General features: G+C 39.9%; 1 protein-coding gene across 5 annotated transcripts in view; it reads left to right on the top strand.

Annotated features, from left to right (window-relative positions):
* Nucleotides 1-26,061, top strand: part of ankfn1b (ankyrin repeat and fibronectin type III domain containing 1b) — a 157,340-nt gene that overhangs the window by 88,269 nt on the left and 43,010 nt on the right. For 2 of the 5 annotated variants that reach the window (XM_086303387.1, XM_086303386.1), the window contains one exon: nt 11,385-11,425. In XM_086303387.1, coding sequence (XP_086159513.1) covers nt 11,385-11,425 — 41 coding nt within the window. Of the gene's footprint in view, nt 1-7,396; nt 7,599-11,384; nt 11,426-12,463; nt 12,951-22,230; nt 22,289-26,061 lie in introns of those variants that run through there. The other 3 variants (XM_086303389.1, XM_086303388.1, XM_086303390.1) reach the window with 3 other exon arrangements.

Below are 26,061 nucleotides of genomic sequence, written 5' to 3'. Positions count from 1 at the left end.
TTTAGATTATTTTTGATTGATGTGTGATTCAGTCTAAGAAAGAACTAAGAAGAGTTCAGCAGAATTTGCAGTTTGCGGTAGCAGAAAAGGAAGGCAGTAGATACGTTGGCTTGCTGGTTGGCCAGCAGACTGAATAAGGACATCAAAGAGGACGACGCCAGCATTCATGATTAAAAGCAGGGGCCACAGTAATGTCTGGATGGGCCATTTAAAACTAATGAGGGAAAATAAATAGAGCCATTGCCATTGGCATGAGTAAGTGGAATGTGCGAAGTGCATGTGTGTGACCATGCAGTGTGTTTTCTGTATATACATACGGATGGATGACAAAGAAAAACTGACTCCACAGTGTTGTGCTTGAGCGAGTTGGGTCCTGCTGTCCCCTTACAACAAAGGGTCAAATTTGTTTGGAGTGATTACTTTTATCCTTTGATGAAGTTTTTCCGTCATAAAGGAAGTGGACTTGTTTGGGATGGCCTTATCACAGTCCATTGGGCACACAGGAGGGTCCCTGAATGGTTTGATAAGTATGGAAATGATGTGAATCATTTGTTCGGGCCTTTGGAGTCACATCTATCATATCTTAGCCAGAAATGAACACAGTTAGGAAAAATCGTGACCAGTGTTAGAGCGCACTCTCCATCTCTATCATTGAGGACCACGTAAGAGTATTTTTCTGTTCCGGTGGCTTCGCTAAGACACAGACTGTTGTTTCTTCTTTTCATTTGTCACCCATTTGTGTGAGCACCAAGGTTTGAAGGACAAGTTTGTGGATGTTAAATCACAGATGTGACCAAGCGCTTCACTTTGGGCTAAAGTTTCTGTGGCACGGCTTCCCAACAACTTCAAAGGAATCGCCTAGAATCTGTAATAATAATCTGTAATAAGACGAAATGCTGACAACTAATGTCGGCCCGACTGATGCGTGTCATTGCCTGTAAGATCTGTTTTTCACCTCAGAGATGATCCGTGCAGATTGTTATCGTCACAATAGTTTAATCAGAATTGACTCACCCCTTATTGCTGCGCCTGCTTTGCTACTGTGTGTGGTACGCTCGGAGCGACGTAGGCAGGAGGCATTTCGTTTTTGTGAATGAGTCATTGTACTTTGGATCATTTGTCCTATCTTCATGTTCCTGTGACGCATCCAACCAGAGCACGCGCACAGAGTGAGGCGTATGACAGTAAGTGGAAGTGAAGCACTGATATGGGCACATCAGGGTAGGGAGAATACGTGGGTCCGACAACAAAGCTGGTTCATCAAAGGTGAAGGCTATTGTTACCAGTGTCTACGTCAGGGGTGACGTCAGTGCTCAACGTGTTGCGGACATTTATTAGTCATCATAATTGGTTATATTTACTTTCAAGAAGCAAAGAAATAACTAGGAACTCCTGCGCTTTGTTCATATTTTTCTTTGATTTGAAAATACTTCATTTTTCTCTGCTGCTTGTGTTTCTTGGACTGCATTTTTCGCTTTCTTCTACAATAATTTATATTTGCCTTTCTTCTCATTTTCTAATTTGCAGTCCTCTTCATCTTTGTCTCCTTTTTTTTCCCCTTGTTGTCATCTTTTCCATGTTCAAAGGCATAGGCACAGGCTCCTAAAACAAGCCATAATTTTCTTTGTTGATAATCCAAGTGCTTGGCTGGGTGATAGTACAAAAAAAGCCAACCCATCTTAACGGATTCCAGGCCGCTTTCACAATGTGACTTCTTTTTTTTTTTTTATTATTACAAGTTGCATTTAGCGTCAGAGTTGAGTTATTTCTCAATGCAATGCTCTTCCAACATCTAATGGACAATTATCTATGGAGGAGAAGTTAATGGGTGTCTCATTTCACAAAGTCCTCAGTTATTTATGTCAATGAGCACCATTGTGTGGAAACGTGGCAGACCCGTGCTAACCGCTCGACTTGTTTAGATTTTCTCTATGGAATCCCACACCCATTGTAAGCCAGCAATAACCACAAGACTAATGTGTGTGTGTGTGTGTGTCTGCATGTCAGTGTTTGAGTGCTTTTCAATGTGCGAGTTGAGCGTGTGCATATGACAGTGTAAAGATCGGTGTAACACAAATGCATGCACATGATGAAAGTGTGTACTGACAGACAAATCTTCATACACGTGCTCACACACACACACATTGGCCACCCCAGTACACACAAACCCATATAAACAGACATCCTGCCTCCCACATACACCACACACACACTCACCACAGACACTTACATAAGCAGAACTGTAGACCTACCACCACATACTCAGACACCCCCCCCCCCCCCCCCATCCCCCACCCTCAGCATCTCCCCCCCATACACACACACACAGTACCAACGACCCACTACCAACATCAACACCATAAGGCTCGGGCTTGATGACATCATGGCCTGGATGACAGCACGTCTTCCAGCCCTATTAGTCTGATTGTAGGTGGCTCCGCCGCAATGATTTATGGGTAAATATCCATAGTCTCTGCTGTGTTGATTTATGAGCCATGTTTTGGTCCCTTTGGTCCCCCGACCACAAGATCTGGGAGGGGGAATCCTATACAAATAATGACATTATAAAACTGGAGACAGTGAGGTAAAAGGGGGAGAAGACCCAGCCTGTCACTCGCTCATCACCCGGTATGGCTGACGTGCTCTGATTGGTCAGGGAAATCAGAAATCACAACACACATGTGCAACAACAGCAGTGATTTTGCACCATGTTTCCCCATCTGCACATGCGTACCTTTCCAACTAGCTTTTCATGTCAGTTCTGTCCATTTGTTCTGCTGTTAATACATCTGCCTGTCCGGTGACATCTGTTTCCCTTCCCTTTTTATTTCTGTCATAGAAGTGTCTGAGTTTTTTAAGAGCCCTAATAATTCTGTCTAACAGCACAGTGGAAAATGATTAGCACAAGAAGGAACGCACTCTCTGCATCCTCACCCTTGCATTCGACTGAGTATATTTTTCTTTGTATTTTGTTAACAGACCTGTAAATTATTTGAACTGTTTTGGTTTATGAGACGCTTATTTAAACCTCAAAACACCTGTCGAGTGTTGCAGAACAGAAAGTGTATTTTTGTACCCTTGTCTGGTTATAATGAGACCAAAGATTTTGACCTTTTTTTCTCAGTTTTACCGCACATTGCTTCTTTTTCCTACCTGACAATTTCTATCTAAGCTGTTTCCTTTCGTTTTAAACTCAACCTCTTTTTCACCTTCTTGACCTTTTTTCCCCCCCTAGCCAAACACAATGTGTAGGAGGCTCCCGGCTGCTAATGGACTGGGAGCCTCTAATTGGGTTGCGCCTTGTTGCCATAGCATGCAGAATTTTTATCCTCCGAATCTGCCAACTGATCACGCACAAAAAGCACAGCAGTTACAGCTCTACATGTCCTAAAAGTCACAGCTTGGCTAATTTGAAGGCCAATTATTGGTTGTTGGACACAGCGTTGGAAGTGAAACTGTTTGTGCATTTTTTTTATTCATTTGGCACTGTGAAATGTTCCAAGTGATAAAGCTGCAGTAATGAATGTCTTTCTACTTTCTCTATACAGATTAGAGTGCTTTTATCACTCCATCAGCAGCAAAATATATCGTACAGCAAATCGAATCAACTTTTAAACACACATTTCAACAAATCCAGCAGAAATACTCCAAATTTAGGTCTGACTAATTACTATTTGACGTATTTTCTTCAAACTGTCACTGGGAGGCTTGCGGGGGCATGTAGTGTGTCGCCAAGTCAGCTGTCACACTTTCTCCCACAAGGTTGCACAGGAGTGATTTACTAAAGGGCTACCAGGAACCCACTGAGAGCCCTTAAAGGATGTTGCTAAATGTGAGTTTGGAGGCGTAGAAGTATGACAGCGAGAGGTGTGCGCATTTGCATTTGCGTGTATTGTGTGTGTGAGCTATTGTTAGAAAAGCCTCACTTGACTGGCAGGTGTTTGGACAACCTGCTACGGCCCCCTCAGTTTTGCGAGCGGGTTGCTTGCCTCTCCTCTAGTCTCAGAGGCTGAAATTGGCAGGTGGATTTTATTTTTTGGAGTAAAACAAGATGGGGTGGAGGGGGTGGAGGGACACAATGGGAAATGGAAGGATAAAAAAAGAAAGTGTGACAGTATTTCCTGCTTGGCCTTTCAGAACATTGGCAATATGGTTGACTTTTCCAACAGCTATGAGTAATGTCCACTATTCAGCTCGGGTGGCAGGATGCTTACATTGCTCACCTAGACAATGAGGTGGCAGAGATTTGTGTGTGCCCACAGCCACAGGCACTGAAAACACACAGTGAGTCAGAGTACACCATGCACACACGCACATATATGCTCTGTCTCCTACATTTACATTTATATGGCGTTTAATTTCTCTCATGAGCGAGGCAAACAATAAAAAATTTTCATGAGCAAATATCACGAACACACGAGCAAGGATTTACTGCCACTTGCACAACCCTCGCACACATGTAGAGATTAGCAGCCAAGCTCACAAGTTTTCTGCTGGGTGAATGCAAAAAGCCATGCAGGGTCTGTAACCAAGTCCACTCTTTTTGAAGGTATACTGTGCTTGCACAAATTGGGGGTGAGAAAACTCACCCCCTTTGTGTTGTCCTGTCATACATGATCTCATATTTGTTATGATAAATTTATCTTAAAGCTAGAATTATTAATGAGAGTGTGCATCTGGAATTAGAAGTGTAAATGTGGGTAAACAAGCTGCTTAAGCAGAAATGTCTTAGAATTTCCCAGAGAATCCTCCAGCTTTTGACAATTATTCATGATCAGTAATCCACAGGTAGCTGCCGCTTAATGCTTCACAAGAAACAACAAAAGAAAAAGTCCCAACTGATATCTAATCTTTAAGACCGAAATGGATATTTGATGATTTAAGAATGCACGCTTGTGGCGTTCCAACAGGTTAATTTGTAGAGTGCCCTCTAGTGGTCAAACTATACATTATCAACATTCATAACATAGTTGAAGGGTGTTTCTCCTGTCCTTTTATTACTCTTTGAATTTTTGTAAAAATAGATAGCTCAGCAAATGGATAAAAGTTGTCTGATAATATGGACAAACTGATACTCTGAATGGATAATTTGGGATATATCCATCAATTTTTCTATCACTCATCCATTCAGGGTTGCATGGGGCCTGGAATTTGCCCCAGATGGGGTGCAGGCTGGGTACAGCCAATTCTGAATCACAAATTAACTTAGCATGGATGTCATTGGACTGTACACGGTCGACAACAAGCCACCAGGTTTAAACCCAGGACTTTGTTGCTATGAGGAAACAGTACTGAGCCACTGAACCATCTTGTCCTCAAGTCCCCATCTTCCAAAATTATTTTAAATTTTTGTAGCTAAAGTTATAAATCAATGCTGTATGACCATTCTGGCATTGAAAGCAACCATTCATTGTTTTCAGTCTAATAACTGTCTAAAGTCAGACTGATGTGGAGGCAGAGGTTTATCCCATCCAACACTCACCAAGCAAAAAATCTTGTGAGTCTGGTTGGTGCTTTACAGATTCATCCAGCCTATTTTGCAAATAGTGGCGAATAACACTTGCATGCACCTTTACGTACACACAAAAACTTAACCAAAACAGCTAAGGACAAGGTAGATTTTATTACTGTACTGACTTATATTAACATCAACCAGAGATAAGTCTTAAGCATGGTGGGGGCGTTTGCTATAGTATTTTGTTTAGACATGCAGGTTTCCATGTCTCTAAAGCCATTTCCATGCAAGATCTTTGGACAATGTCGAGTTTAAGACATAGCAGGAAATGGTTTACTTCCATGTGATTGGTCCAAGGGACCTGCCCGGAGGAGCACAGAACACATGATGCCCGCTTGCTCACTGTGACTCCATTGGGTTATTATCTTCGCCATTCTCGCATCAGTGCAAATTAGTGCCATGGGCAATCACTTTGTATTTTGTACCAGAGAGCTGGTAAAGATTCCATCAGACGTCTGTTCTCACATTCACCCACATCCGGTGGGTAATTTCTGAAAGTTCAGGCCTGTAATGCATGTTTAAAGATGGCTAAATAGTCTTGAACAATTCCTTTGAACTCTGGGTCAAGAAGTCACCACTGTGTGTCCTGCAGACGTCATACATGATGCATTGCCAGACACATTTCCCCCCAAAATCTGAAGAAAAAAACAAAAATCCAATCTAACAACAGAAGAACGTCATCATTATTTAAGGAATACTATATATGTTCTTTTAGAGAATAACCTACATCTGTAATAGAGACCAAACAAATAACTTAATATTTAAGTTATACGTGCTTTTCTGTAGTCCTGCTGGTTACGGTGAGTGACTTACAATTGATTCTTTAGAATAAAAGCCAAAGGACTCATTTTAAATCAATAATGATAATGTAACAGTGATGACACACAGTAAATGAGGCTTTCCAGTTAGTGGGGTTCGGTGAGTTACTAGAGTATCATCCCTGCAGGGAATGCCTTGAGAGTATTACAAGCCAGTAAGTTCAGTGTGAGTCAGTGGCATGTGGGAAACACCAGTTCTTAGTTTAAGCAATAAAGGAAGCTATGATTCTCAACCCTGACTCAGAAACATTATTTGTCAGAAACATGATTAAATATATTTTTAATCATGTGTAGTGGTGACAAACTACGATCGATAGATAGATAGATAGATAGATAGATAGATAGATAGATAGATAGATAGATTAAAAGACAGGTCCTGATTTTTGTTAACAAGGCAGAACAGTAGCACCACGCTGTGATAGAGATAGGCTAGATAACATATTGCAAACAGAAAAACAATTGATTTAAATAGTTTATCAGCTTTAGAAACCTGTGTACTTCAAAAGCAAGATTTAGGTTGGGTTGGGGTAAAGTACTCAGACAGATAACAAACTAATTGCTGTTGACCTGAGCTCTCAGTTGTCCTTTCAAACATAATGCAGTGCTATATGAAAAGAACAATGTCTTAATAAAACAGAAAAAAAGGGTGAGGAAATGTGCACACAGGAATTCTCTAAAATCCGTTGTCCATGTAGAGTATTTACAGCAAATCCTCTGAGTGCGCTGCTGCTCCAGGTTGCACTCAGTGGCCGCTAAAAGAAAACAAGGAAGTGCACCTGCTATGTGAGATCTCCTCTCCTTGTGCATATCTCTCAACTACCTCCCGTCCTGCAAATCGTCCATCCTTCTCTTTAGGCTATGCTGTGTCATGAGCATTTACCCCCCCAACCACCACCACCTATTCTCTCACTCCCCCCCCCCCCTCCCTTCCATCCTCCCCTTCACACTGTGTGCCGAATTGGAGAAGCTTATCGCCTAGCAACTACAATTAAAGTACAACAAGTCAGTGGTGGTAGCAGCCACCACTGGAGCAAGCTTCGCAAACCTTACGTGTGACCAAAAGCTTCAGACAGCAAGACAGGAAAACAGAGAGAGTTGAACACCGAGGGGGAGAAACAGAGCTAAAGAGTTGAAGTTGAACAGGTGAACAGCAATCGGAGTCGGCGCAGTGAGGACCTCGGGTTTTGTAGAAGAAGTGAGAAGCAACACAGGGAGAGAGTGGGAATAGCGTTCTCTGACTGGGTTTACTGGGTTGGACTCAGCAGGTATGTCAGTGTCTCTGTGTGTGTTTGCAAATAGTGCATACAGATTTTGCAAATATAGTTTGCCAGCTGCCTGTGCATTTTTACTTTATGTGTAGTTCATGTTTCACTCTTTTTTTGTTTTGCTAATGAGGAAATATTTAGAGATAAACATGTCTGTGCTTTTAAAACATTTAGAATATGGTGTGAATGTGATTTACCAGCAGAAACCAGGGGGTGCTGGGTACTGTAAAGGTATGTGCTCACACACCTTCCTATTCAAACACGCTGCTGAGATATTGATTTTTTTTTTTTAACTGGTTGCTTGTTTTGTATTTATTGCTATCAGACTCCTGACCGCTCCGTGTGGTCTCTTTCATATCAGTAATTACAGCACCTTTATGCACAGCTGACAGGAAAAGCCAGATGAATTTTTTCCATACATTCCAGAAATAGTCAGCAGTTGTCAGGTGCGATGCACGCTGCTCATGTTGATGTAGGCTGAAGGTTTGGTAAAGGAGTGGTGATTATAACTCATCCTGTATTTTACCTCAGCTGACTGCTGGTGATGCTTTCTGTGGCTACAGGGAGAAAGAGGTGAGCAGGTGCAGACTGAGCGACTGATTGTTTGACTGATTTTATTTGTTCGGTTTTTTTTCTTATGCTAGATTTCAGGTACTGAAAGTAAAACTAATGAGCAGCCAAGATAAAACAATAAAAGTGTAATAGGGACAGATGCTGTAATGGCTCAAATACGAGGGATGATCCTTCTTCTCTTACTTTCGGTGTGCTTGAAAATTGATTTGAAGATTTAAAAGAGGCAATCTAATGTTAAAAATAGGAATATGAGTGTAAAATACTAATATTGTGTAATGCTGTAGTGATATTCGTGTGCAGACAATTTAGCTGCGAGTCATTAATGTTCTAAGGTTCTAAAATAGCCCTCCTTCACCCCCTGCAGAGCTGTCTTTCAAATGATGCACACCCACCTGCCCTCATCCCTCTTGGGAGAGTGGTACTACCTGAAGGCACTGTGGGCGAGCTGGCAGGTGAAAGGTTAATCACTCTGTGTGGTGTATCCTGTCCCCTCCATCAGGATGAAACTTGTATGCAAACATGTATGCACAGAGAGGCTGGTCAAAATGTCATAGCAGTGAGCACATAAAAGCACACACACTCATATCCACACACTCTGAGCGCCAGAGTAGAAAAGTCACTGGCTGGTCAAAATGTCAGCTCACACTGCTTACATGAAAGCACACACTCACACACTCACTCACACACACACACACACACACACACACACACACACACACACACACACACACACACACACACACACACACACTCCAAAAAAGAAAGAGAAAAACACTTCTGTGATGTTCAGGTTGAGATTAAAAGGAAGGGGATGCTTTTTTCAAACGTTTGCATCTTTTTGAGCTTCAAAAAGCAAACTGATTGTTTGTGTTGTTTGCATTTAAGACAGTTCAGATAAAATGTAAAATGACCATTATTTTTCGGCACAGCCTCTGAAAGCTCCTAGCTTTCTTTTAATGTCTTTAAGTAGTCTTCAGGAATAGTTCTCCAGGCTTCTTGAAGGCTCTTCTTTGGATGTTTCTGCCTTTTGTTCTGTTCTGTGTGAAGATGATCTCACACTGCTTCAATAATGTGGAGGTCCGGGCTCTGGGGAGGCTAATCCATGACTGATGGTGTTTGTGTTGCATTAGGAGTGTGTCTGAAACCACTGTAATGCTGAAAAATGAAGCCGCTGCCAATCAGACACTCCAGATTGTATTGCAGGGTGGATTGCTGATTCAAACCAAAAATATGATTTGGATTCATCACTTCATAAGACCTGAGTTTCAGAGGAGTTTTTGTTTGGAATATGTGAGCCTTTTCTCCCTCTATCCTGTCCTTAAGAATGTCTTCTTAACAGCCATCTTTACTATTTCTGATGAGGCTTTGACTAATAGTAGATTGCTCAACTGAAGGGCCAGATGTCTTAGGTTTCTGTGTGCATTTTATTCCCTATTTAATAATAACATGACTTTCAGATACTGTTTATCTGCTGTAGATGTCAGACTGTTACTGAGTTTATGTAGATTCGACTAAAGATGTGTCAAATGTGTAGACGCAACACTTATTTGTCCATTTGATTTGGTGCTTTTTTATGCCCAGGTGATTCATAAGTCAGTGTTGAGTGGATTAACAAACAATAAGTCCTGAGAAAATGGTCAGGTACAAAGACCAGACTGAAAATGAGTGAAAAAACAGCCAAATTTCAAAGTAAATCTTTGGTAAAACTTCAAAAAGCCTGGAGAACTGTTGCTCAAGACCACCTTAAAAAATTGCAAGAAAGTCTGGCTCTTTAAAAGCAAAACATAAAGAACTGACAAGTGTCTCAAGATGCACAGTAAAATGTTCTTCCTATAGGTGAACTTACACACTTACAGTCTTTTGGTATTCTTGAAAATGTTAGAGTGAGCCTTGTACCCATTGTTATGTTTAATATTGTAGTGTATTAACCTGCTAGCATTAGCTTTAAGTGGATCTTGGATATTAGAGCAATTTTAAAGCTCATGGTCTTGTAATCCATTGAGCATCGGAGGGGTTTTTTTTAATTCCCAGAAGACAGAAACATTTCCTTGTAGTCCCCTGTGATTATACCACAGAGAATAGATGGGTCAAATTGAAATGCAGTGGGTTTAAGTGTGTTGACTGACAGTATTTGTTTGGTCGGCTCCCTCAGGGCATTCAGATTCCCCACTTTTTTCTCCACAGTGCTTTTAACATTTAAGAGTCCAGATTAGTATCTTTCCCAAAGGTAAATATGCAAAATAGCAACAAAATTTCACTCCAAAATTGTCTACAGCTTAAGGCCAGTTGTTTGTGTTTGTGTGCCGGTATTTCTGTGTATGCGCTGTCTCAGCATGCATCTCCTTTGAGCGCAATACACCTCAGAAGGATGCAGACAGCAGGGTTTATAGACGTCCGCTATAGATGTGTTTTGTGTCATTGTGTGTGGCTTTGCCAGAGGGATGCATTCAAACATCCCCCGTTGAGGCAAGCCGGCGGGGTGTATTCGTTTTGTCGTTCGAGTTTCTAAACTCGGTTGACTTCATCATCGGGAAAATGGCTTTTAAACTCGCTCCCTCTACGTTTATTCTCCCTCGCTTCCTTTAAAACGACCGTGCGCGCCACCTTGCATGAAGACGCCACGGTTTGATGAATGCGTGCAAATAAAGCAAATCCATGGGATAAGTGTTTGTAATTTTATCCAGAGAGCTTATTGTTTTTCATTGGAGGCCAGGTCGTTACTGACGTAATTGGCACTTACTGGATGTTGATGATCATTTGATTGGTGTTGCCTAGAAGGTAGTTGGATCACTTCAAGTCTAATAATCGAAACTCAGTTAAGAGAACAGAAAAGATAGCTCAACGTGTGACTTGATTGGGAATAACTAACCAACTGATGCTTTGGTTGATTTTCATGCTTTTTTTAACTAATAATATTAATTAATTAATTATTAATTTCTACTGTATTATTACTGCTATTACCAGAAAGTCTCCGCTGTTGAGCAGGTGGTTGCCAACTGTGTACAGAGCCTTTTTGATGTAACCCTTTATGCCTCCAGTGCAGACAAACCTCCACTAATGTAACAAATCAGTCTTCATGAAGTTTATTAGGTTTAGAACCTCTGAACCATCCCATTGTTTCACAGTATGTACAGGAGACTTCTCTTTGAATCCTTAAAGACGGGAAATCCTTGAAAGCATTTCTGATCTCTCTTTTTCTTTAATTATTTCCAGAGTCTGGGCTCAGCTGACCGAAAGGAGAATCAGAATAAGAAGTAAGTCCCTTCATTTACTTCACCTTTACCTGTCTGCACACCATTCCCTCGCATCCTTGTGTTACAGATTTCACTTCCTAGATTTAGTTCTTGAAATCAGCACTACTGGTTTGGACACGTCTAACCACGAACGCACATTCTGCCGTATGCTGCCGTAAAAATAGAACTTGGTACAATGTGTTACATAACTGACTCTGTCTTAATTCCCAAGTGTGGTAAGAACAACATTAGACAGCTGAGTTTTTACTCGTTTAAGGTAATCAGCGTTACTAGACAGTTTCATCAGATTCATTAAGGTGCCAGTAAATCCCTTCATGTCTGTGCGTGACCAGTAATCCATTCCACAACAATATTAATTCTCAGTCACTCCAGTTTTTCAGTGTTGTACTCTTTGGATTTTCCAGAATTTAGAGAGGGACAAAAAAATTGCTAAATAAATGTAATTTACAAGAAGGAGAACATCAGACTACATAAACTGTAGAGCTTCACGTCACCCATTTTCAGTAAGTAAACACAGGGAGCGTTATCAGCCACAGGTTCTGCACATATTAGCATGCATCGAATGCAATCACTACTATGTATCTTTGCATTTGCCAGTGCATATACCTTCACATAGAAACACATGTGTTTATGCACTTCTGAAGTTACATATGAAACACATAAATATCAGTCAGTATTTGATAAAGAAGTCTACTCAAATATATCTTCTACATTTTTTAGGCTATTTTTTCCATAAATGATACTTTTGTATCATATTTTCCACTTCAGTAGATTTTGAGGTGTGATTTAATTCAGCGGTCCCCGACCTTTTTTGCGCCACGGACCGGTTTAAGCTCGACAATATTTTCACGGACCGGCCTTTAAGGTGTCGCGGATAAATACAACAAAATAAAACTAGTACCGGTACCGAAAAAAAAGAAGATTTATTCATAACGCAAGTGAAAAGACCCAGGAAAACCGAGTTAACGATAAAAACGATAAAAACGATAACAAAATAATGCTGAAAACCGATAAAAACCCTGAAAATCATACATTTCACACCTGAGCCTCAACTCTCGCGGCCCGGTACCAAACGACTCACGGACTGGTACCAGTCCGAGGCCCAGGGGTTGGGGACCGCTGATTTAATTCATTATAGATTTTATGCATACTGTTTGTCATATCTGGTGTTTGTTACATGCCGGTTGTGCCGGCGCTGTGAGCACTCAGTGTGCCGGAGTTGGAGGCATCTGTTGCCAGGAGACAAGCAGCTGTATTCAAGAGACTCATCAGCATGGCCATCGCTGGATGTCAAGTGACAGAAGTCTGGCCTAGGCTAAGGGAAAGAGAGCTGCTTGATTTCTACTCTACCGCACACTGATTTGTGACAAACAAGCGAATAAGCGGAAGTGATGATAGAGCAGAGTACACGGGGAACATCATGGGCACAGACATCAACATCATGAAATACATGTTTCTGTGCTAAATCTGATCATTAACCTGAGGCACAAACGATAACAGACGTTCATTCTGTCTCAAAAAAAATGTAAGTATGTGACAGACATTGTCTGTGTTGCTGAGTATGTGCTCTTTAATGTTAAACCTGCATTATGTTTTCCTCCTCCGTATTAACGATCATTTCCTTTGTTTTCTGCCTTTTCTTTTCTGCTTCCCATTGTGAATGTGAACATTAGTGTACAAAGGCGCTACCATTAAGCTACAGTCAGGCTTGAAATATCTTAAAACCTCTTTTTCTATAGTTAATTAAACACCATAAAGGACCACATGACCAGTCATCTCATGTAGATCTTTTGCTAATGTTCTTTCGATCTGCTGTGCTTGTGAAGGGAAGCTTATTGATGTTGCATCACTCAAAACTTCTTTTTATGTGCTTTAGCTGGTAATCGCTGCATCATTTACAAGTGATTGAGAACCCTTCTGCAAAGCTTAATACCAGATGTACCAAAATGTCTCACATTACATTCATTTTTATATCTGCTTTCCACAAACTCTGAGGCATGGAGGTTTCTGCCCAAAGCAGAAAAAAATAAAAGTGGTAAAAGTATATTTAATGGCCAATTAGCTGTTATTGCTTTGGTTAATTGCCTTTTTAGTTTTTGGCATTGAAATTGCCAACCATATTAATTGGTTTAGGTCTTATCTGGACATACGCAGGTATGAGTTTTGGTGTTTTGTTTTCATATAATTGGCATTTTAGGTCCCTGAAAACAGAGCTTTTGACAGACCCCTAGATCTGCTACTGCATGGAAAGCAAAACAAATATTTCATCTTGTGGTGTTAGACTTGTGCACCTTATTTGGTATCTGATTTTGCACTATGTTGTTGTTTGTAGGCTTCTTATTGTCCAATAAGCTTTGTGAAAGCTTGTACTATAAATAGTTTTCAAAAATTTGGTTTTATGTAGCTTGTCTATGCTCCCCGTACTGTACACAGACGGCAGGGTGGAATAATAAGGGATCTGAGTTGTGGCATCATAGAGGCTGGGAGACACTTCTGTCCCTTCATGGTGAGAAGAATTTAGAGAGAATTTGATTAGATTAATTCTTCATGGGAGCACGTCATGCAATTGTTCTCATATGTAGGTGATGTAGGAATAACTTATGATGAGAAGAAAAAAAAAAAAAAAAAATATATATATATATATATATATATATATGTGTGTGTATATGTACATATATATATATGTATATGTGTGTATATGTATATGTGTGTATATGTACATATATATATATATATATATATATATATATATATATATATATATATGTGTGTATATGTACATATATATATATATATGTACATATACACACATATATATATATGTGTGTATATGTACATATATATATATATATATATATATATATATATATATATATATATATATATATATATATATATATATATATATATATATATATATATATATATATATATATATACACTTCAGAGTGAAACACTTAACAGGTCATGATTTCAATGATCTCACGATCCACCGCAATGTGCCCTACATGCTGTAAAGACCTCGGCCGTCACGTCTTTCCATTCCCCCTTTTAGCATTAGTTGGAAAAAAGAAAAGCAAAAAACATAACGAGCAAACTCAGAGTCCACAGATATGGAGTGAATATCCACCGCACGACTCAATCTCATCTCCCAAAGCAATCCAACGCAAATTCTAGCAGAAACACAATAAGGCATGAGGGTTCCCGCTGACTGACCGACGTGAAACACATTCCTTCATTTTTCCAGGGTTTTTTTCTTTTCGCCTCATTCTTTTTTCTTTTTTTCAGGTTTCTGAAATCCCCAAGTAAATACATACTGAGGATTATTTACAATAGTGGTAATGGTGGTAAGAGTGGGAGCTAACTCAGCGGGCTGGAGGAGACTGCTGCTGGCTGACTGTCTGAGCTCAGGACTATTTGTACAGTTGATCCAGTGCGAATATGTGCGCGCACATGTTTTGCCTGCGTGTTTGTACCTGCAGTATTTATCCAGTGTTGTTTCATTACATGAAAAGGGCGCGCTGTTAGCAGAATTTACACTACTGCGTGTTTGCGTGTTGTATTTGATGTGGTTTGGCTGCAGTGAGGTTGGGTTGTTTGAGAACTTCCCAACAACAGGCTGCCAGGCCAAGGAATGGAGCGGGGAGAGACAGCCATTGTTGTTGGTAAAGCATCGAGGCTGTAATTGTGTATTTGCATGTAGGTGAGTGTGCAAAGTAAAGAAAGAGAAAGATAATGCGAAGGGAGAGTCGTTAAGGGAGAGCATGATTTAGAGTACTTGAACATTGCTGTTCTACGGAGCAGAGCCTTTTCCATTCTAACTTTCAATACAAAAGCACGAACTCACATAAAAACACTCCATCCCTGCAACCACACCAGCTAAGGGAGTTCTTAGGGAAAATTTCTTTCTGTCATGTTGCACAACAAGGCCTTTACCAAACCTCTCCAACCAGTATTGAAACCACACATCAAAATTTGATCAGCTTTCCCAAAAACATCTCAACACTTTGGATTCTCATAGTTTGCTGGCTTACAACTGCAACCATCATTTCAGGATTAAGCTTTTTCTTCTTCTTCTTCTTCTTTGCTACAAATAGGCCAACGCAGCGTTTTAACTCTGATCACAAATACAAGGTCACTCAAAGACCATCAAGTTTTTTTTTTCCTCTCAACAGGCGACTTCTGGATTAATTAAGAAACCAAACCGAACTGCATTTCTTACGTTTCTGTTTTCCTATTATGGAAGAATTTCCCTTTGTTGACCTATGACTGAAGGAAAGTAGGATGAAATCCATTCTCCATCTCACCTCTTCCCAGAATGGAAACCATGGTGACCATGATGAAAGCCCCTGTTTTCAGGAATCCCTCATAATTTAGCTGCTGACAAGAAGTAATGTTTTTAGACCAGTTAAGTATTTAGAAAACATTAAAAACCTCCTCAATGACAGTAATTTGAGTTCCCATGAGTGCTTGGGTATGCAAAAGACTGCAGGACTTGCATAATTATCCTCAAATTGTGACAGTTTCTTAAAATGGCACTCTAGTTTGTGATCTACGTGTAGAGTACTGTGCAAATGTCTTGAACTACCCCACCCTCCATGTTTTTACATTTTGCATTCAAGAAAGCAGACTTTTAAGTATATTTTTAAGTGGCCTTGAGCAACAGTTCTCCAGGCTTCCTGAAGCTCTGTCAGAGTTTTTCTTTGGACATTGGCTGCTTTTTCACTCATTGTCACTCATTTTCTGTCATGATTTATGTCGTTCGAGGACCCAGAGAGGCAGAGCTCCAACAACAAAAGGCAAGTCGTTTATTTAGGCTGTAGCAAGGTCCAGTAAACTAAATAGCAGAACTCCACAGCAAGTCCAAAAGCAAGGCAACAGCATCCGCATGAGATCACAGAGGGGAAACACACGGGGTAAGATTACAGACAAATCGACAAAAGACAAGGGGAGACAGGACAGTTTATACGTGGAAGGCTAAATGATGAGTGGAATCAGCTGTGAGAAATGAGACATGTGAGAATAATCACAAAAAGGTAAGACAATGAGACAGAAGGGAAGTAAAACTAAAGCCAAAACACAGGAAGCGAAGGATTACTGAAGTGTAGCAGGAACAACAACAGAAAGGGGAAACCCAGAGGGGAATAATATCTCCACGAATGTTAAACATTAAGTAGATCAACATGACAAGGAGTAAATGCTTATGATGCTCAGGAAGGAATATAAATCAAAATAAAAACCTTAAATAACCCTAAGAATCTAAACACGAGGATTAACATGGGGACCATGATATGGTCTTTGTGCCTGACCATTTTCACAGGAAAGCTGTTTTTTTGTTAAGCCACTTAATGCTGACCTATGAATCATTCAAGCATTAAAGAACAATCAGGTCATGGTATGAATCACTGTTGTGTCTACATATAACAGACAAAGAGCCCATTTTAAATTGTGTCGTTGGGTGCTTTGTTGCTGACTGTCGCAAAAACACATAATTTCTTCCCATTTCTTTAGATCAATATTTGAAAAATACCACACATAACACAGGTCGAGAGGGACAAATTTGTATTTTAGCACCTACAAGGTGATTCCCAAAGAGCTGTTAGCTGAAAACTTGGCATATCTTTGTATGGTGTGCAGTGTCCTTAAAAAAAAAAAAACAGACAAACATATCCAATAAAGACCTGATACAGGATCTGAGAGAAACAAATGGCCCGAGGGGACCCGTCTACTGTTTGCTGAAGCCTCATCAGAAATGGTCTCTGATGAGACTGAATAGTGGCTGTACAAAAACCTTTCTTATGGAAGTGAGGCAGGAAGAAAAGGCTGAGGGATACCAGGTTAGACAAGAACTGGACTGAAAATTGGTGGCAACAGGTGGAGAGATGAATCCACATTTGAATTTCTTGATTCAAATCATCATCATTGTCATTGTTATGTATGGATGAGGTCAGTAGAGCGGTACGACAGAGTGTGTCTAAAACCATTTGTAAACACAGTGGAGGCTTTGTTATGGTATAGAGCTTATTTCAGCCAGTGGCTGTGGCAATCTTCATTTTGCACCATGCAATAACATCTAAATGGTCTCTAGCAGTCATGGATTAGTCTCCCCAAAGACCGGAGCTCAACATTATCGAAGCAGTGTGGGATTATCTTAACAGAAAACAGAACAAAAGGCAGCCAGCATCCAAAGAAGAGCTTTGAATGTTCTTCAAGAACCCTGGAGAACTATTCTTGAAATCCCTTAAAGAAATGTAAAGAAAGCTTAAATATGAGATTTCAATCTGTGTTGCAGAATAAAGTAGCTGTACTAAAATTTTCCACCCCGACTGCATGAATACAGCCAAAATGATCAATGTGATAACGATTATTCATCACAATAATTCACAGATTTCAGTGAAAAAAACTGTTTCACATACAAAATACTCATTTCACATCTTCCTATAGCTACAAATCTTTGCATCAGAACAAAACTGGTCCTAGTATGTTGCACATCTCACAAACATTAAAAAAATGTAATCAACAGTCCACTGCTTTCACTTTCACAGTTTTCTACAGACCTCTTAATTAAAAGCGATTTGCAGTCAAATAAAAGTGTTTAGCCATCAGATCTAAATGCATCTTCTAGAAACAAAAAATAGTCCTTCACACCATGCGTTCTACGTGCGTGATGTTCAAGGTTTGTCTAGTTGTAGATGTTAATATGCATATTTTCCCAGCTTCTATATCTAGCTCTTGCTACAGTGTGTTAACTATTTACCAGATATCCAACTAAATAAATTTATTTTGTAAGTGGAGACTGGAGGAAAAAGTAACTTTGGTAAATTTTGCCTAAATATTTAATCTTTGGTTCTCACAAGTATAGAATTGCTATAAACACACAAACACATGTCTCTCCCTCTTCGAGGTTTCCTTATCCCTTCCAGCATAAATAATCCTCTCAGTCTGCTGGCTCAACCCTGATTGGAATCTCGACGCCATGCTCAATTGTGGGTGGATAGGGAAAAGTGGGATGCCGTGAGCTTGTGTGTCAGTGTTAGGCCTTAAACATGATACTAGCGGGGTGTCCATCTCCAGCAGGCTAGGCCTAGAAATCTTCAATTTACTGTAATTTGTAAAGACACCAAGTCTGAAATACATAGACACTCTGTATATTCACGCTTTTCCAAACCCTCACTTAATTAGTCAACTAGTCAGACATGAGGCTCTGCAGACCCGCAGCAGTGCTCCAGTACTGAATGTAACAGCACAGGGGGTTAAGATACAGGCTCCACAAAGTTTTATCAGCTTTTCTGTGTCTCACAGGAGGCCAGCTGGACTATTATGTGGAGTTTTATATGAAGATTAAGAGGATAATTGTAAGATTCTGTGCAGCATTATTAGTGGGTCATGTAAACTGATGAGGGTGGCGTCAGTAATGAGGCTTACAGGTTATAAATCAGATGAAACCAGCTGCCGAGACATGTAAATATTATTATGGTACTGTATGTATTTCCTTGATTGTGTCTCACTAATGACTGACTGGGTCAGTGCCTTGGCTCACGTTGGATTCGGGACACCTGTAACTGGCACAGACATCTGGGGTATTATGAGGTTCGGCTGAGTGTTACCATGTCTACCCAACGTGATAGCCATTTAGCCCAGATCAGTTTCCCCCAAATTATATTCACAATTATCTCATCCCACCTAACCGAGTGCGGGTGGAAAGTGAAAACTGTCTGTGGTACTGTTTGCTTTGCCCGTCCTTTCTCAGTGGCATGGTATTCCAACTACAGACTCTAATAATTTGCTGGCTTCCATGTGCTTGTCAGCTCAACTCAACATTAATTCTACTGCAAATCCATCATCTGTATATCTGGCTGTGTTGAGTCAGCCTTATGCCACACATCAAACAGAGAGGGGGGACACAGAGGGAATGGTATCAAACCCAACACCACAGGGAGCCAACCGAAGTGAAAAGCAGCGCTGGATTCCTCCCTCATTTTTGTCTCCCTGACGAGTTCTGTATGTGCCGACTCTGCGGAAAACAGGAGCGAGAGAGCAAAGTAATAAAAGAGAGACGTTTGAAAAAAAGAAGAAGAAGAAGATGAAACGATGACTGTGACTCAGAGATGTGCAAATGAAGGAATGGAGGGAAAAAAGCCAAGATGGAAATATCTCTGTTTATCGCAGTGGGTGGATGGGCAGCATATGAGAAGATGCACGTAGGACGATAACAGAGTCCCTTCCTTTGGCACGTAGCGTTGTGATTAGATCATTAGGATTTATTTGTCAAGGCAGTGAACTGACTCCTAAAGGCCTCCTCTCTCCTTTGGAACATGTGGGTGCTCGAAGAATTATGCTTCCAAACTACATATCGCTGTTTTGACTCCCTTGTATAATTCTGACGCATTTATTTAGACAGTTTTATGATGACAACGAAAAGCTATCCAAATTGTATCAGGCAATATTCAAAAAGTTTCTGTGTTATTGCTTCTTATTTATTGACCATCGCAGCTACCAATGGTTGAGCATTACACTCAGACAATATAACCAAAGGGAAAGCTTGTTAGCTTGAAGAAATATCAGTATTTTATTAGTGAGACTTCAGTCCAAGTGAAATAAAAGCAGCCCCGACCATGTTAGAGAGACATGCACACAGACTTGGGTTTGGATGGGGATGGTGAGTGGAATACAAGGCGTTCTTTGAGCACATTTTAATTAGCAATGTTCATAGCTTGGCTGTGTTCTTTTATGATTGGACCACTGAAAGCCTTTTTGTTTGCCTAATGAAACACATTGAGGGGTACGTTCATCAATTAAACTATGTTTGTGTACGTGTACGCACTCGCTTATGAGCATTTGAGCTTGCATGCACTTCTTTTGCCTGTATCTCTTGTACTGGTCGGGGGGGCTACATTCTTTTTTGGCGTATTAGTGTTCCATTGGCAGGGATAAGAAGCCATAGCGGGAGACACAGATGAAAGCAATCCTAGCGCTTTGTTTTCCCTACTTTCCAAAATAGTTGTTTTAGGTAGGGAGCCATTGCCCATAATTGCTCCAACAGGGTCAGGTATTTGTCTGTCATGCTCATGATTTACTGTAGTGTCTGTGCCTTAGTAATCTGACATAAGATCAGTGGTTAAGGGCAGTGTAACCTCAGACAGACCACATAGATTGTGTAATGCATAGCATTCTGCTGGTTTCAATGGGATCCCTTTATAAACACATCTCACACAAAACCCTCTTTATGATTTGAGAAGCTATGCAGAGCATGCTTGTCACAATATTTCCCAAATCAGATCTATCAAATATGTAAATAAAACGTGTGGACGGATACAAAAAAAACAGTATTTAAGAATAATCTTACCAGAGACATTACACGGATGGAGACATTTCAACACATTTTAGGACAAAAAAGGTCTGTGGAAGAATTCCTAATGGCAAAAATGGCACCAAAGAGTCAGTCAACACCTGAAGCAGGAAATGTGTGAGACAGAGCCATTGTTGCATTGACTGACTGGTGCAAGGGCACAGGCTTATGATAGTAAAAATGTAGTTTTCTGGTCTTAGCATATCCATAGCATGGGATGAGGCAGATTGAGTTGATAAGTTGAATAAAATTACTTTGATAACCTTAAGTCACCAAATTGTTTGGGTGAGGGGATATTGTATCGCTTCCTGATGTGGTGCAGTTATTGATAAACTGAGCTTATTTTGGCTTCTCCCTTCTTCACAAGGGGTTGCAACAGCAGATGGATGTGCACATTTGATTTGGCACAAGCTTATACACCGGATGACCTTCCTACCGCAGCCCTTCCAGGGATTTCAGTCTCCTTCTGGTCCTGAACTGGGATTTTTTTGCATGTTAGGCAAATGTATTGACCATGTGTTAAAACATGTTGACACTATTAATGAATTCACCCTTAATTTGACTTTCTAGAGTGGTGACTTAATGACTCATCAAGGTGGTGCTTATCAAGTAAATAAGGGTAAATTGAACTGACCTGCAGGCAAAGCTCAAAAAGAGGGAAAGCAGAACAGAGAACTAATTTGCTGTACTGATATATCACTGAAGATACATCCACTAAGACCACAGTGCGGTTTATAAATTTGAGCATTTTTAGAGTTATTTTTTCTTATGTACCACCAGTTATTGCCTTGCAATGTGTCAGTTATTTGGACTTTACAGTTATGGCATGCTTCTTTTTTATTTAGAGAGGGTACATAGGCAAGAGATTTCTAGAAGGAGTTTGATTTTACATTCTTTAGAGGATTCAGATATGTTATGTAAAATCTAAAATTCAAATAGAAAACCCCCCCCAGTAAAATCATGTTCTCTTTTGGGGATTTTTTTGCAACTTTCGGCCAACCAGCTTGGGAACTTGGTCAATCGGGTTTGTTTATGTTTATTAATAATTTATAAAGATGTATTTTTAACCATTAAAAGTAATAAAATAGGTTAATAGTGTCTGCACTGTAACTCTACAATGTTAAACACATTTAAGCTTCATTGATTTTTAGAATTCCATATAGTCTTAACTCTGCTCTCGAATAGTGGGTTACTGAGGCTGTAAGCGGGGGTCAAAGTGCACCGTCTGTAGCTTTGTGTACTCTGAGTGAGAACAATTAGTTCTTTAGCAGAGCTTCTGCACATGAATACCTCTGAACGGTTAATTGCTGCCATGGCAACAGAACAAGAGCTGAAAAGTGGCATTAGGTGAGTTGTTTGCAAGAAAGCAATCTGTCGCAGTGACACTATGAATGTGTGTGTAACGGCTGGAGGTGTGCATGTAATCGCAGGTCAACATTTTCTCAGTATCATCACACAAGCCATTCAGTGCTGACAAAAGCACTTTTGTGCTACAGGATTGGGAAAACTTACTGGTGAGTGGATAATCTAAGTCACATTGGAGTGAGGCAGTGGTAGGCTTTCAAATAGGAGGAATATATTATTGGAATGGTTGTCACTGTTGTAGTTATTGAGATTTTTGTGGTAAAAGCAGTTGGGAACGCAGACAAACTGGGAGACTGGACTTTTAGTTCCAACAATGTTGCTTCTTAAAAAAGTTGTCTTTGCTCCTACTGGTAGCTGTTTCATCTCAAAATTGAGATTTCTTTAATCAGATTGCATCACCAATGTTTTTTTTCCACCTGTACTTAATTTTATTGAGATTAGATCACTAGCAGCTACAGTATGTGGCTGCTAGTTTCTTCCTATGTACAGGTAGCCACTTGAGGCCAGGGTCTGTACTATCTTAGTAAAAAAAAAATGCTAACATTAGCCAGTTAATGCTTAAAGAACCACCAAGACTAGAATTTTGTCAGCATTTGAGCTTTAAAATTCTCTATATGTAAGCAGTTTAAATAGAAAACTGGGTGCTACGTTATTACGGTTCATTCTGCATCGAGTATCTGGATTTTATAGAAATCCATCACAAAGCTGTTGAAACATTTCGGGCCCATAGTGAACTAGAGGGAAAGCAACAGATAACTGAAAGTGATTAGAACACAATGTCTTCGAGCTATGCATGGCTGTACAAAAATTAATGCCAATCCATCAATATGGGATCCACATGTTATTAGGACTCATCCTCAGGGTAAGGATATCTATAGTGAAGCTTAAAACAATCCATCCGGTAGTTGGCAAGAGATTTCATTAATATGCAAGAATTTGAACCTAATGTTTTGTGCTAGAAGAAAAGTCAGGGGATTACCAAATTCTTTAGGCTTTATTTTCTTATAACCACAAGTCTCTTTACATTTTCGAGGCCATCCGTCAAACAGTTGATGAGATGTTTCAGCAACTGTCTGGTAAAGACTCTAATCCCAGAAGGCTTTGGAAAAAGTGAAGGAGGGCATAGATTTTTGGACTTTTAACTGTATTTTCATAAGATTTACAACTTTTCCTACTGATAATTTTCTGATAACTGATAACCTCCTATGTGGAATTTTAAAAAAAACTTACTGAATTACAGAACAGTCTGGGCAATGAGCTACCAGAACATTTTTAATGCACTGATTTCTTATACGTTAACCCCAAAGAGTCACGCTGATAGTTTTCTTTGATTTACTAGCACAGTATAAAAGAGATGTACTGTAGCTCAAGAATTAAATGTGTAGTTAAATTTTGCAATAACAGAAAAAGACAACTTCACTGGTTTGACCCACTTAAAATCAAAGGGGCCGCATGTGGTCTACAAGCTAAACTGATTTTGACACCCCTGCATTGCAGGTAAAAGATATAAAGTAAAACAGTATATGGGTTGGTATGTATAAAGATAAAATGGATTCCTCCACCTTCACCTGCTGCACAACAGATTCACATAAAATCTAAAAAATAATAACGAAAGAATTCATATGAATATACATATATGGATGCAATCAAAGACAACAATAGAAAAGAAAGCATCCACTGCAGGGGATCCTGTCAGCGCACACATGGTTTTTGCTCAGAGAGTGTTCTGTATCCATGCTTTACGGAGGCTGAAATAACTCAGTTAGCTCCTCCAAGAAGTTTTTTTTTGGTTGCGTGCGTGTCATTAGACAACTTTTGAATGAGTTCTGATAAAAGTTTGTCGGGGTGTAGAGTGGAGTCATGCTAACAATCCAGTAATATTCGGCTCATATCCAAGAAGTTCTTCAAAGTCAACTTAGTGCTTTATTGTTTGAAAACTGACAAAAAGACTTAAAAACTAGAAACTATGATTCTTACAATTGTGGTGCATATTGTCAACATATAGAGAGTATTGTATAAAGATTTTAGAAATGTCATATTTGACCTCTGACTTTTCCTTCAAGGTAAATTGTCACTTTGATCTGACGGTCAAAGTTCTTAAATTGCTATATAGAGCTATTAAAACAGTTTCTTATTGCCATGTTATTTTATTATCACTTTTTTATGTACAGTACAGTCACAGGTTATAACTTTTTGAATACACAACAGTTTGAATGCATGTACGATGTTCCTGAATACCTTTTTTTTTAAATAAAAGAAGTATTTAAACAGATTTACTAAACAATTAAATGAATGCTACACGTTCATACTGCACTACCAGCTTCTTAAACTCCAAAAGAATAGAACAGAACAACTTAAAAGTACATTTTGCCCAAAGAATGAGCTGCTTTGGCGGAGTGCTTGTTGTTTTTCTATGTTCTATGTTTCAAGCAAAAGAGGACTGACACACAGGTATGACGCCATTCAGAAGTTTTCAAAGAGGACAGGGAAGCTCAGCAAGTGCATTTGCGTCATCTCGTTCCTTTGTCTGCATTTTCATGGTCGTGGTATAGATTAAAAATGTCATCGGTTGCGTGTGGATAACCCACCCTCCTCCAGTGTCAATTTTGTAATGAAAAATGATCAATCAAATCATTGATTTTTCTAACTGTAATCAACACCAGGAAAATGAAAGAGAAAATGTAATTCTGATGAGAGGATAATCGACCGGGATATCCTGGGCCTCCAAGGGGATTGCGTCAACGCAATATGCCTTCTGTGGTGATGTTATCAGGGACAGCTGCATGGGGTGGAGCCAGCATTGACGCTCTCAGGGAGCCAAGGGGCAGCCAGTTGCCAGCAGATCCCCCTCCACTCAGACCCACCTGCTTCGCATGTGCAGTTTTCCTGTAAACCCCTCAAAGGGATTCCCTGAGTCCTCTTCTGTGTCCACTGGTCCCCGTGTCTTTGAAGTCATGATCCTATGTGTTTTCATGGCATTGAAGTTTTTATCCTACGGTCAGTACATGTCATGCATTTGATCCAAAGGTTTGTTTGAAGTTTTTACACTGAATTCTTTATGTAAATCACCAAATAAACGTATTAGATCCATAAAAAGTAAATCACTCATTAACAACCGATGATGAGCCAAACCCCTCGCTCCTGAAATCTATTCATAAATCAGAATTTTACAGACTAGTCAAGTCCACACTTTATGAAAACAGACATCAGCGTCAGTTGTTGGCAGTAGCCTGTGTGCTAATTTAATTAAAAGCCCTTGAAGAAGAAGAAGAAGCCCAGCCTAGCTTAATGCCGTCAATTAGGGGTTTCTCTGCCATATGACTAAAATCCCACACCCCATTTGTGTGATTCATACAGGAAAATATGTCTCTTTGTCTTAGAGGTCAACCAGCTCTTTGGAGATGTTGGCGTTGGGTCAGGAAACAGTAGTTGAGGGTGTAGGAGTGGGAACACAGGCAGTAAGGCTTGTTGTTATTCTACTAGATAAGCCATAGCATGAGGTCATTTTGAACAAGAACTGCATTTTCATCTCAGCTTATGGCAGCTGGTCTGAAGAGAAATAACTTGCACAGCATCAGAGCAAATTTTCAGAAGTTGTCTTTAATCAAAAAGAAATGTTTTGCAATTACGAAGGAAAACTTTCTTTGTTGGTTAATGGTGCCTGTCCTGGATGTGGACTGGTTGGAATGAGGGGGAAAATAACACTGGTAATTAATTAGTCGCATTAGATGTTTGTCTTCATGTCTTTTTAAAGGCACAATGTGTAGAAAATGGTGTAGGAGAAGAGGTTGAAGAAATTACCCCTTTAATCAGCCCTGAGATGCAGAAATCACTTTCATCTTGGTGTTCATATACTTGAGTTTTAACATTGACATCAGTGTAGAAGACACTGCCAAAGCACAGAAATCTGATCTGCGGGTTA

This window comes from Aulonocara sp. 'chitande type north' Nkhata Bay, linkage group LG8 (assembly GCF_057382095.1).
Source record: "Aulonocara sp. 'chitande type north' Nkhata Bay isolate Kocher_YH1m ecotype deep benthic linkage group LG8, A_spYH_male_GT1.1, whole genome shotgun sequence".
Lineage (NCBI taxonomy): Eukaryota > Metazoa > Chordata > Actinopteri > Cichliformes > Cichlidae > Aulonocara > Aulonocara sp. 'chitande type north' Nkhata Bay.
Note: the sequence above shows the minus strand (reverse complement) of the source record. Positions and strands in the feature narration are given on the sequence as shown.